Consider the following 12,877-nt stretch of genomic DNA (forward strand, 5'->3'; position numbering starts at 1 on the left):
CTGCTCCTTTCACTACCGTGACTGTCATCATTGACTGGTCCTGTTAGTCTTCTCCCTCCCTAGTCTGAGTTTTAACGCTAAAGGAATGGCCTTTTGTAGCTATTGCTAGCCAACCAGAGAATTCATTTCCCTAGTCATGATGCACTAAGTAATATTTTTCAGTTACAACAAAAAAAAATTGTTATCTTTGAGTATTAACCATGACAACCTGCACTCATTTGCTACTGAATATATTATACTTTATTTTACCTGTATTGACAATCAGTCTAGTGGTTTTTTTAGAAATTTGAAACTTCCATAGGATTAGATACCAATTAGCTAATACATAGTATTGAAATTCAGAAAAGCATCATCCAGGTAAAGACTCAGACACTCCTTTAAAAAAAAAAAAAGTGTAATGAAGTTATTCTTTTAAAAAAAAGTAATAGATATTTGGATCAAAATTAGGTACTTTGTAGCAGGTGTCTACTTACTGCTTATGCTATATTCATTTTCCCCTCCTTTCTTATTTAGAAAACTCTAATTTTGTTCACAGTGATAATGTGTCCAGCAAAAATATTCACCTTTCTATATTCCCTTATAGCTAGGGACATCCGTGTGACAACTCTAGACAATAAGAAAGGCCTGCCAGGAATTTCCTGAAATGCTTTTACTCTCCCAAGACAGATATACCCTCCCACTTTATTTCTCTCTTCTTCTGGCCTAAGTGTGTAGTTGAGACTAAAGATGGAATAATGATATGACAACTATGAAATGAGAAGTATAATAATGACACTGATGACATTTTGGAGGTACTATATTAGGAATAAACTGCATATTCTCAAGACTTATTGTCAGGGAACAAAATAAAGCCCTGACTGGTAAAGGCATAAAAAAGTCAGATTTCTGTAACCATGTGGATAAACACAATTCTTATCTGATTCAGCCATTAACCATCATTACCCATTACTACTCTTTATAATATTTCACTCTTCTAGGTGGAATATCTTCAATTTAGTACTTATATGACATACACACATACAACTTTCAAATCAGCTTTTGTTAGCTATGATACAAGTAAGGGTGGCCATGTTTAAAACTATTTTTCCACAAAATCTTAACTATTAAATTGAAATTACCTAAATGATGAATCCTTAAGTACAGTTTGATTACTTTATTCTAACTTAAGAGCTATCTCATAATAGGTTGTAATTCCTTCAGAATAACTTTACTTAAAAGAACTTTACTCTTCATGAAGTAAAGAAAAGGCAAATTTATTGAAGAATTAGTGAGGCAGAAGGTAGAATGAGTGAAGGGAAATGGTAAAATGAGTCAACTAAATCTCAGAGAGATGGAACAATAGTTGTCTTATGAGAAATATTTACCCAATGACAAAGACAATGAGTTTAAAGAGCTCAGTTCTTACAAATGAGTCTGAATACATAAACACATCTATACCTTTGGAATATGACCATTTTGACCTAAGCGTTCCATTTCAGTTTTTACACGATGGAGCCAATTAGTATTCTCATCAAATTGCTTTAATTCCTCCTCCTTTTTCTTCTCCAGGTAGCAGCGACGCGTTTTCAACATTGCAAGTCTATGATCTCGTTTGCAAGTGGCCTGAAAAATAACGCATTTAATAGTCAGTTTAATTTTTGTGATATTTGATGTATGTGATATTAGTAAAGTGGTAAATTTTCTCATAAGGGTGCAACTGCAGTCTATTAAGTTAGGCTATACTTTTGTACTTAAAGCTATTACCCTTTGAAATCTCCACAATACTCCTGCTTGCAGGAAAATAGGAAATTGAGCTGTGAGTCATTTTTATAAAATTACATGTTGAGAGTTTATGGCTTTAGGAATTACAACAGTTGAAGACTGTAGCTTTTTGTGTGTGCTAGAATACATTCCTTTATTTATTTATTCATTTTTTAAATCTTTTTTTTTTTTAAAAGATTTTATTTATTTGTCAGAGAGAGAGAGGGAGAGCGAGCGAGCACAGGCAGACAGAATGGCAGGCAGAGGCAGAGGGAGAAGCAGGTTCCCTGCTGAGCAAGGAGCCTGATGTGGGACTCGATCCCAGGACGCTGGGACCATGACCTGAGCCGAAGGCAGCTGCTTAACCAGCTGAGCCACCCAGGCGTCCCAAATACATTCTTTTAAATGCTGCATTTGAAAAGTTCATACAAGGTCTGATAATTCCCATTTCTTTACTCAAAATTAAAGCAGATGCACGTCTTGCTCTTTCCCTTCCTCCAACTTGAAAGATGTGAAGAAATAATTGCTCTGATATTGCCTACAATGCTTTAGATAGACTGGTGCAAGTGTTAGAAAATGGAGCTTTTAACAGCTCATAAATATCCGATTTTAACTGATGGTTGGTTCAGGACCCAAAATGGGTGTTCTCAATATTTTTGGTATTTTATGTAGGAATAGATCTGGCCTTTTGGTTTTTTACCCCAAGGGTCTTGGACACTATCATGGAACGGTGAGCTGAATAGCTTGATCTCTCTGGGCTATTTGTAAATAGATACTGAACTCAAAAATCATAAGATATGATGGCTGGATTTGAAAAAGATCCCCAGATTAGAAAAAAGCACCTGTAACTGGTTTTGGGAGTAGGAACTATATGAAAGAAAAAAGGTCAAAAGCCTTATTTATACTCTTAAAAGATAAGTTCTTCTTTAATACATTTTAATTTGGGGGAAAATTCAGGCTTTAAAGAAATTTGCTGAAATGTAAAAGAATGCCACTCTTCTCACCACCTCTTTTTGTTTGCTTTGGAAATCATAATTCATTATTTTTCATTAAAGTGTTACTTACGTTATCATGCAATGAGCTAATGGTTTTAAAATTAATACATAAATACATTTTTTAAGTCTCAGTTTGAAAATTTAATTAGGAATATTGGTAGATGGAATTCATAAGAACAAAAGTTCTTTAAGTTCCTAAATAATTTTTTTAAACAGTAATGGGTAATGAGACCTGAAAAGTTAAGACCCACTACTATAACAGAAGGTAGGATAGATATGCAGTCTCTTGACTTCTGCTATTCAGCAGTTGTGAAAATTTAGGCAAGTTAATCTCACTGGATCTTTAGTTACCTCATCTGAAAATGAACATAAGAGTAGTGTACCTGCCTGAAGGAAGACAGTTATATCAAATTATCTTTACTTTGCTTTAACATTTATAAATGTTCTACAAACTCTTAGAAACCAGGGCAGGAAATGCTCTGAGGCTCTCATGGCAGCTAATATTTAATGCCAAAAAGTTTTACACTGAAAACCCCTAAAAGTATGTTTTTGAGTTTTTACTTCTAAACGTCCATCAACAGGTGCCTGCGTGGCTGAGTTGGTTAAGTGTTCAACTCTTGATTTTGGCTTGGGTTGTGATCTCACAGTCTTGCTCTGTGCTCAGTGTGGAGTCTCCTTGAGAGGCTCTTTCTCCCCCTGCCCCTTCTCCCTTCGCATGTATACAGTCTCTCTCTCTCTCTCAAAATAATAAAATCTTTAAAAAAGAAAGCCCAACAAATGTATCTTTTATGATGGTCCTCTATGGGGACATTTTCCATATGGGTACTCCTATTGAATAATTGTTCTGAAATAAATAGCAAATAAGTGTCTGGGGATAAATGCTAAACTTTGCATGTTAAACCCTGACATTAAAGCAAATGCTTCCCATTAAGGTTTCAAAAGAATTTTATATATTTTATTAACAAAATCACCAGAATACCACAAAACTTCTTGAGTGAGAACACACAAAAAATTCTAAAATTTAGATGTTACTACTGCTTTGTACAAAAGGACTGCTAACATGCTAAACTCATTATTTGGCTAAAAATAATTTGCAGATTACCTTTATATGGCTGCAAAATCACCCAAGAGTTTCACTTTAATTCTAATTTCAGAGTCTATACTCTAGAATCATTTATGCCTGAATCAATGTTATGAGATTCTTTTAGCGCTTCTGATAATAAAGCATTTTGGAGGGGATCCAAGAGAGATATAAAATTCCTTGCCCTAGCAGATAGCTTAGTAAAACTGTAGTCATACTTTAGCATGTAAAAATCAAAACGAAAACTGCAACCAACAAAAAACACCTCAATCTCTATAGATGTCTTCCTATTTTTTTTCAAGTAATTTAACTACAACCAATACACTTACGAGGTTTTATCTCGTTTACCTAGAATCATAGGAATAGCTGTAAGAATTGGAATATGTAGATTTAACTGACCAAAAGTAAGAAATTCTAAAAAGGGAAGTAGACTGAAAACAGGCAGTAAGCAGAAGAATACAAATACAAACAAAAAATTTAAAAAAACCCGGCCAAACTCATCTTCTACTCTGTTTTAGTAAGTACTCATATTTTCGGTATGTCAATCAAATCTTATTAAAGTTGTTTTTAAAAAAGGCATTTTCAATAAGATAAGGAATAATAAATGCATACTCAATAAATAACTAATTTTAATAGGATAGTTTAATAGCCACTGATAAACTGGCATCAATGATATATTAATGAATACTTTATGATTAATTTCGTAGCATATCATACTCTGCAATCATAGTCTGAGAAAAAACTGAAATGCTAGTTTTTAAAGCACTATTTAAAAGCACTATTCAAATTTTGAAGGCTTTCAGGGGCACCTCAAAAATACATTATTTTTGATCCTGCTTAGCTCTCATGCTTCTTAAACTTACATCTTATTAACATTGTTAGTCCTAAAAAATTCTAAGCCTGAAACTTTGCACATTATCCTTTCTCCTTTTACACTAATATATCTCCTTCAGAATAACTATAAGAAGAATGCCTGACTTTTCAGTTTGTCTTTCATGCAACAACATGTTGTTCACAGTTGCTATCTTTTTATCCTTTATTTGATATGATTTCCTCAGATCTCCCAGTTTTGACTCTCTTCATCTTATCTAACACAGAGAAAATGATAGAGGTAATATGCTCTAGAATCAACTTGCTTGAGTTCAAATCATAGGTCTGACACCATGAGCTGTGTGACTCTGTGCAAGATGACTTCTTTGTGCTCTGGTTTCCTCATCTTAATTATAAGGATAATAACATAACATCCCTCATAGGGTTTTATGAGAATTGAGTTAATGCATGTAAAGCACTTTAAAGACTACCTAGCACTGTACCTATAAAGTGAACTTTGAAATTTCAGTGAATAAAGCTTTAATTTCTGGAAGTTTCATTTATATTCTTTTTGTGTGTGGATGTTCTTTTGATGTTTTATTCCTTTATCATTAATTCCTTTTTTGAGGTCTTCAGTCTTTTTTATAGTTTTATCAGATTGTTCAAGTGTCTGAAATTTTAGGAATTCTGACATTATTTGCCAAATTTGCTGACTTGGCTATGGTGGACTGTTTTACCATGTGCTTTTTATTTATTTTTTTAAGAGACTTTATTTATTTATTTGAGAGAGAGAGAGAGAGAGCATGAGAGTAGAGAGGTCAGCAGGAGAAGCAGACTCCCCGCAGAGCAAGGAACCCGATGTGGGACTCGATCCCGGGACTCCAGGATCATGACCTGAGCCGAAGGCAGTTGTTTAACCAACTGAGCTATCCAGATGCTCTACCATGTGCTTTTAAAATTTTGGACAGTGGCTTCTCATTAGTGATTTGAACCAGGGATCTGTTTCACTAGGCGGATTCTGTATTGCTCTGCCCAGTTCCCCAAAGATTATCATTCCTCTGCTATCATTTTCTATGTTAATTTCTCACTTGAAGGACTTACTAACTAAAACATATGAATTATAAGAATTCAAACCTCAAATCGTTAGAATGAATATCTGTAATGGCAGTTTTTAACATTTTTTTTTTCTTTTGAAATTTTTTAAAGTAGGCTCCATGCTGGGCATGGAGCTCAATGGGGGTATGAACTCATGACTCTGAGATCAAGACCTGAGCTGAGATCAAGAGGAAGATGTTTCTTCATGGTGTACTACCAATATGAAGAGTACAGGCCTCTGAGGTTTCCAGCTTTAACAGGGTCTGCCATTTCTAACTCCCTGTCTCCCATTGGTCCTTTACCAAAGAAGTGGTATACATCAAAGGTAGGATATTGGGAGAGGTCTGTGTGCGTGGAAGGAGGGCGGTGTATTACTGCATGAAATAAATGAGTAAAAGATGAGTAAAAGATGGTCTGCATTTCTAAACACTATGCAACGGAAATTCTAACAATGTCAGCGATAAAATATTCTTTCCTGGAAAAAAAGATCTGCGATTGGTCTAAGTTGTAAATTATTGCCTGCAGCCAGGCTGTACCACTCCTACTGTCTGACTTTTGGGCCCAACAATGAGTGTGTTAACTTCAAGTTAAGTATTCCATCAACCCTCACAGAAGCAACAGTTGCAACTGAGATTTTGGTTTTTTGGTTTTCCTTTTCTTTCTGACACCTAGGAATTTAATTTTCTGCCTTGCACACATAACTATGAATTTAAAACAATGTTTGATACTTTTCCTCCAGCATTTCCAGGTGTTTGTAGTGAATGGGTAATTAAATCATTACCTATCACATTTATAGAATTAGAAGTCTCCATGTGTTTACATGTCTAAAATTTAATTATAAATAAATACCTTTTCTACTTTGTCTTCAGAACACATCATTTCGATTTGCTTGTGGCACTGTTGTTGATAGAATGATTTAAGTTCATTTTCTTTTAGTAACATTTCCAGCTTCAGATATTCTTGCCTAATTTCTTCTCGATTCTGGAACAAGCAGTTCAGAATTTCTTGAAATCTACCAGATATAAAACACATTATAGAATCTCACTAATTTTGTGAAATAAATTTAAGAAAAAAATGAACAAGAGTATATATAATACTCATAGAATTAGACTCAATGACAAACAGTGAATAGGATATGGCTATTCCCTATTAAATTACAAAAAATGTTTGGAAAAGGGTATTAGCTTTATTTTTACTGTACTTCTTTTCTCCTCTAGGGAAGATCATACTATTAAGAGATATAAGTATAATAAGGTTTCTCTATACAAGTCATAATTATATAAATCATATACTCTATTTTGTCTATGTAATCCAGCTACTTATTAGCAGAAATAAAATATTATGTTTGCAGAAAAAGGATGGTAATTTGAATCTGTACAATCCCAATTAATAAGGCCCCCAAAGCAACACAGTACTGTGCGTTGTTTTGATGTTGGCTAACTGTGAAGAAACAAGCAGTGGGTGGCATAATCATATGGTGCTTCCATGGCCCCCTAGGGAAAGTGAGATAGCCAGTTTTTAGTTTTAGAATTTGTTACAGTGAAAACACACCATACGGTTAGGCACCCCCTACAGCCTGGCTAAGAGTCAGCTGACACTGCCAGGACCCAAAACAACCAAGTTCGTAATGTGGTAAACCTAGAAAAAGCCACTCCGGTGTCCTTCCTCCAAAGGGAGATGGAGATTTGGAGAATCAAAGTTGGGGGATTTGACTCCTATCTCCTCCAAATGCATAAAGACCTCAAACTCCAAAAACTCATGCAAGGCCCAAGAGGAAATTGCAATTCTGCATCCTCCAGGGTCAGCAGAACATTGGTCACAGCCATATTCTAATTTTATAAACACGTACTTATGTTTTTAAATCAAAGATCAGGTCCATCACATACAGGCAAAGCTCTCAAAGAAAAATTAACTGTGAAGCCTTTAAAGTAAAACTGTAACAAAGTATATGCATTTAAAAATAAATGTTCTTCAGCCAGAATTTTAGATGTATTTTTAAGGATCTGTGGTAAAAAACACTGCCAATTTACGTCAGTAGTTCTTAATGAAACTCTATTGGGAATGACTATAAACCACAATACATCGACTTTACTGCAGTTTTGTCAAACTGATAAATATTTCATAGGAAGTATGTACGGACATTGCAATTTCATTGTATTATTATATTACAACACGCTAATGCCAGTAAATGAATTGATAAGTTATCTTTAGGTTATTCTCAAAGACAATCTCTTAGGTTTTTTTTTTTTTTAATTCTTTATCCAAGGACAGAATTAAGTATTTGTCAATTTTGTGATTTTATGGTCCAGACTTGTTTTAGTTGGTGGGGTTTACTGAATAGGATGGAAGAAAAGGAAGTATCAAAGATTTCTAGAGATTGTCTTAAAAAACAAAATAAAACAAAAAAAAAACTATCATTTTAAAACAATAAAGAATCTTAAGGGATTGACTAATAACTATTTTCTAGTCACTTAAAACATTCAACTAACTGGTAATAAAAATCTCTGCCAATAATTTTAGGGGATACATCAAGAATATTAAATTCTATACAATTTCTTGATATAGTCACAAGTTTTATAATTACTTTGTATCAAGAACTGTACTTTCTTTTTATGACTTCTTCTTGAATATTATCTTTCTAAATAGCTTTGATAGACAGGAAATACTATATATTCTTCCTTTCACCTTATCAAACCACATAAAAATGTTTAAGAAAGACTTTGCAAATTCATGGTATTAAAAAAGTTCTATGTAAAAGCATGATTTGTTATGATAAAAGATATTTCACTTATCTTTTATCATAAAGATATTTCACGTATCTTTATGACACATATCATAATGTATGATACATGATACCATAATGTATGATATCATATATCATACATGATGCATATATATTTCACATATATATGATATGAAATATATATCATATATATTGTTTTGTTTTTGGCTAACTGTGATAAAAGATATTTCACATATTTCTTTCGGGACATAGTTACTTTTGAGGGAAAATGACAAAGGCTATGTGATATATAAGCTGATCATTACAGTTTTTTTTAATATACAAGGAAATTATATTAAATAATACATTGCACAAAAAAACTCTAAAGTTTTTACTGTTTTGTTTCCTAGCTCAGGCCGACCTCTTGAATCATTTTATCAGAAGGAATGGTTCAATGACTTAAAGCCATCAATTGCAGAAAAGTTTACTAAGGTTTCAGATGGTAACTAGATCTGGTTAAGCAGCGCTGAACGATTCCATGAAAGCAATGTAAGCAAAGAATCCAAGTTGGAGAAGCTGATGACTTTAATTTTCTTTAAATTTGTTTTTAGGGACCCCTTGGTGGCTCAGTCATTAAGAGGCTGCCTTCGGCTCAGGTCACGATCCCAAGGTCCTGGGATGGAGTCACACATTGGGCTCCCTGCTTGGTAGGAAGCCTGCTTCACTCTCTCCCTCTCCCTCTCCCCTGGCCTCTGTTCTCTTTCTCATTGTCTCTCTGTCAAAGAAATAAAATCTTTAAAAAATAAATAAATAAAATAAATTTGTTTTTAAACATATCAACAAAAGAATATCTGGTTGCATGTGGGCCAATCCCACATCTGACTAACAAAATGAAAACCAACAACAACTAATAATATGCCAGTTCAAAACTTTCTTTGATAAGGTAAACTGTGTAACAAGGAGTGACTTTTACTTCATTTATTTTTTAAAAGTCACCATAAGGGGTGCCTGGGTGGCTCAGTTGGTAAAGCGACTGCTTTCAGATCAAGTCATGATCCTTGCTGGGGTCCTGGGATCGAACCCTGCATGGGGTTCCCTGCTCCATGGAGAGCCTCCTTCTCCCTCTGCCTGTTGCTTCCCCTACTTCTGTGCTCGCTCTCGTGCGTGCTCTATCTCTCTCTCTCTCTCAAATAAATAAATAAATAAATAAATAAATAAATAAAATCTTTAAGAAAAAATGAAATAAAAGTCACTGTAAGATTGGTGGGATATAACAAAAAGCATCATAAATGCAATAATTTTATTTTGACAAAGGGTTGTTGGAGTGATTAACAGAAAATAACTTAAACATTATAGAAAATCTCCAGCATAGACAGAGCTCTGGTACTATAACAATATACTTGTAAAATAGAGCACAGTAGGGAAGAAAAAGATTAAGATTTGAAAGAGATGGGGTTCCTGGGTGGCTCAGTGGGTTAAAGCCTCTGCCTTCAGCTCAGGTCATGGTCCCAGGGTCCTGGGATCGAGCCCCGAATCGAGCTTTCTGCTTAGCAGGGAACCTGCTTCCTCCTCTCTCTCTCCCTGCCTCTCTGCCTACTTGAGATCTTTTTCTGTCAAATAAATCTTAAAAAAAAAAAAAGACTTGAAAGAGAGAATTTATAGGCCTTGTCTTATCTTTGAGAAAACAATATCCCACTTCAAATCTCAAAGGATTGTTGGAGTGATCAGATTCATGTGTCCTGAAAAATCATAAAACTATTAAGCCATCTATAAAACTAAAGCATTATTATTAGAAATATTTATTTTTAAGCATTTGGGGTCAACTGAGTCAAAAAACATTTTTTTCAAACCAAGAATATTTTACGTAAACTTCAATATACAATCCAATTTTAAAAAAGTTGTTGAATCTGAAAGTAGGTTGAAAGTCACTATTGATTAGTCTTCTTTATGTATATCAAGATACCGGTAAAATTCCAGAGTTCTATAACAGTGTGAAAAATCACTGGTTTAAGTTGTGGTTAGTTTCTCATACTGGTAATAACAGAACACTGGCTCTGGAGAATGTAAAGTAAGTTCAACTTCACTGAACTTTAATCAAGTTTGGAGATTCCTTTATTATAAGACCTCTCAGAGCCTTTAATAAACTGACATACTTTGGAAATCACCTAGATTCTTTAAATAAATAAGAAGTAATTAAGTAATTGCCAAATTTGTTTGATCCAGGAATTTTTTTTTTTTTAAAGATTTTACTTATTTATTTGACAGAGAGAAATCACAAGTAGATGGAGAGGCAGGCAGAGAGAGAGAGAGGGAAGCAGGCTCCCTGCTGAGCAGAGAGCCCGATGCGGGACTTGATCCCAGGACCCTGAGATCATGACCTGAGCCGAAGGCAGCGGTTTAACCCACTGAGCCACCCAGGCGCCCGATCCAGGAATTTTTTATTGTCTTCTTGGAACTACTCAAGAGTCATAGCTTTTGAATTACTATTTCATTGGGACAATTTGGAAAATTCTCTTAACTACTTAAGGGAAAAGTAATATTGTATTATTAAAAACTTTCTTTTTTTTAAAATTTACCTACTAGAAAGTTTAGTTTGAATCTATAAAAATTCTGTATTAATTTATATCACTGAGAGATTTTCCTTCAAATAATTAACTAAACAAACAAAATACATGAATTATTAGAGTTAGACATAGTTAAGAAAGGGTAGATAAAATTTACATGAACTATATGAACAATGATATTATGCCAGATGAGACTGCCTAAATGTTTGTTACTTAAAATTCCTATGTTTGTTACTCAAATTACTAAATGTTTGTTACTCAAAATTCCTGAAACATAACACCCAAGGTGACGTATTAGGAGGTGGGGCCTTTGGGAGGTAATCAGTTCCTGAGGGCAGAGATCCCCATCGATGTGATTAGTAACCTGAAAAGGTGGCTCTGGAGAGATCTCTCTCCAGACGCCATGTGAGGATTCAAGGATTGAAATCTTCAGCTTGAAGGAATGCCTTCACCCAACTATGCCAGCCCCCTGATCTTGGGACTTCCAGCCTCCAGAACTGTGAGAAATAATTTTGCTTGTTTGTTTTGTTTATAAGCCACCTGTCTGTGGTATTTTGCTACAGCAGCCTGAATGGAATAAGACACCTGAGAAGAAAAATATGAAAACTGCTAAAACACTAATTTCATAAGTGACATAATTCGCTTTACTTTCTCCATCATATCTCAGTCCTGGTACAATCACAATTACATAATCATAAATAAAATGATCTGCTCTTCAAAGTGTGCAAAATGTAAAGGGCAGTCAATGGCTTCTTGAATTCAGTGGAGACTATATATCTAAAGACATACAACAAATGATGGTAACATAAACTATCTAACTAAATGTTAAAACCCTAAAATCCTCAAAATGAAATCTTAATGTCATTTTTACCTTTCAATTTCTTTTTCCTGAGGGTTTGAAATCAACTTCGCTTTGTTATTTTCATCAGTAAGGGCTTTCTGTTCTTCATAGGCTTTTAGTCTTTCTTTTAACATTAAGATCTATTAGAGAGAAACACTAGTTAAAATATGAAATAAATTATCTGTCTCTATTATATGTGACCACAGAAAAATTTTAGCTGTGAAACGAACATGCCAGATTTTCAACTGTAATGGGAAAAAACGTCAAATTTTTGGGCAATTAGGTTTGCACAGTCCCATAAATGAGTAACTAAGGGAGATGAGCATAAAATGTAAAGAGTAGACATACCTCTTCCTTCTGTTCATTACAGATCTTTACATACTGAGTTATATGATTGTCCAAGTTAAGAACATTGCTCTTCAACTGTTAAAAGATAGAAATTATGATTGCATATATAAAGAGATAATAATCACATAACTATATATATATAAGAAAAATGACATATTCTCATTAATTCAGTTCTATGAATTCAGAATTTGTGACAATTACAGTCATGTGACATTCATGATCAATTACACTCATGTTCAAAATCTATGACAAGAGGATATACTGAGCACATTTATAAAATAAATGAAATTATAAAGAAATTATCTTACTATCTGAGAAAAGGTGTAAGAACTTACGGAGCATTCTTCACATTATAATTAAAGTTGTCCACTTTCTTTTTCCTCTGACTTCTAAGAAATTTAGAGATAATTTTAAGTTTCAACAATTTCTAAGCTCAACTAGTTTTTAATGCGTTATTATATTTTATTCTTTTTATAATTGTATGGGCTCCTTGGCAGCTATGGAATAGTGGAAAGAACATTAAACAGAAGTTCAAATACTTGATTTCGAGGCCCTGTTCACTTCTCATTTAACTGATTTAGAATTTGGTTCTTAAAATTCTGAGCATAGGATTCCTCAACTCTAAAGTAGAGCGTTCTGCAATGGGTTGCTGTAAGGATTACATGAAAAACATATGAAAAG

General features: G+C 34.0%; 1 protein-coding gene across 1 annotated transcript in view; it reads right to left on the reverse strand.

Moving 5' to 3' along the window:
* The window catches only part of KIF18A (kinesin family member 18A), a 79,778-nt gene that overhangs the window by 45,116 nt on the left and 21,785 nt on the right, over window positions 1-12,877 (reverse strand). The window contains exons 8-11 of the mRNA XM_082683256.1: window positions 12,197-12,271; window positions 11,879-11,988; window positions 6,571-6,733; window positions 1,438-1,602 (exon numbers count right to left, since the gene is read on the reverse strand). Of these exons, the coding sequence (XP_082539382.1) occupies window positions 1,438-1,602; window positions 6,571-6,733; window positions 11,879-11,988; window positions 12,197-12,271 (513 nt within the window). The remainder of the gene's footprint in view (window positions 1-1,437; window positions 1,603-6,570; window positions 6,734-11,878; window positions 11,989-12,196; window positions 12,272-12,877) is intronic.

Source organism: Mustela nivalis (genome assembly GCF_964662115.1).
Source record: "Mustela nivalis genome assembly, chromosome: 9".
NCBI classification, from domain to species: domain Eukaryota; kingdom Metazoa; phylum Chordata; class Mammalia; order Carnivora; family Mustelidae; genus Mustela; species Mustela nivalis.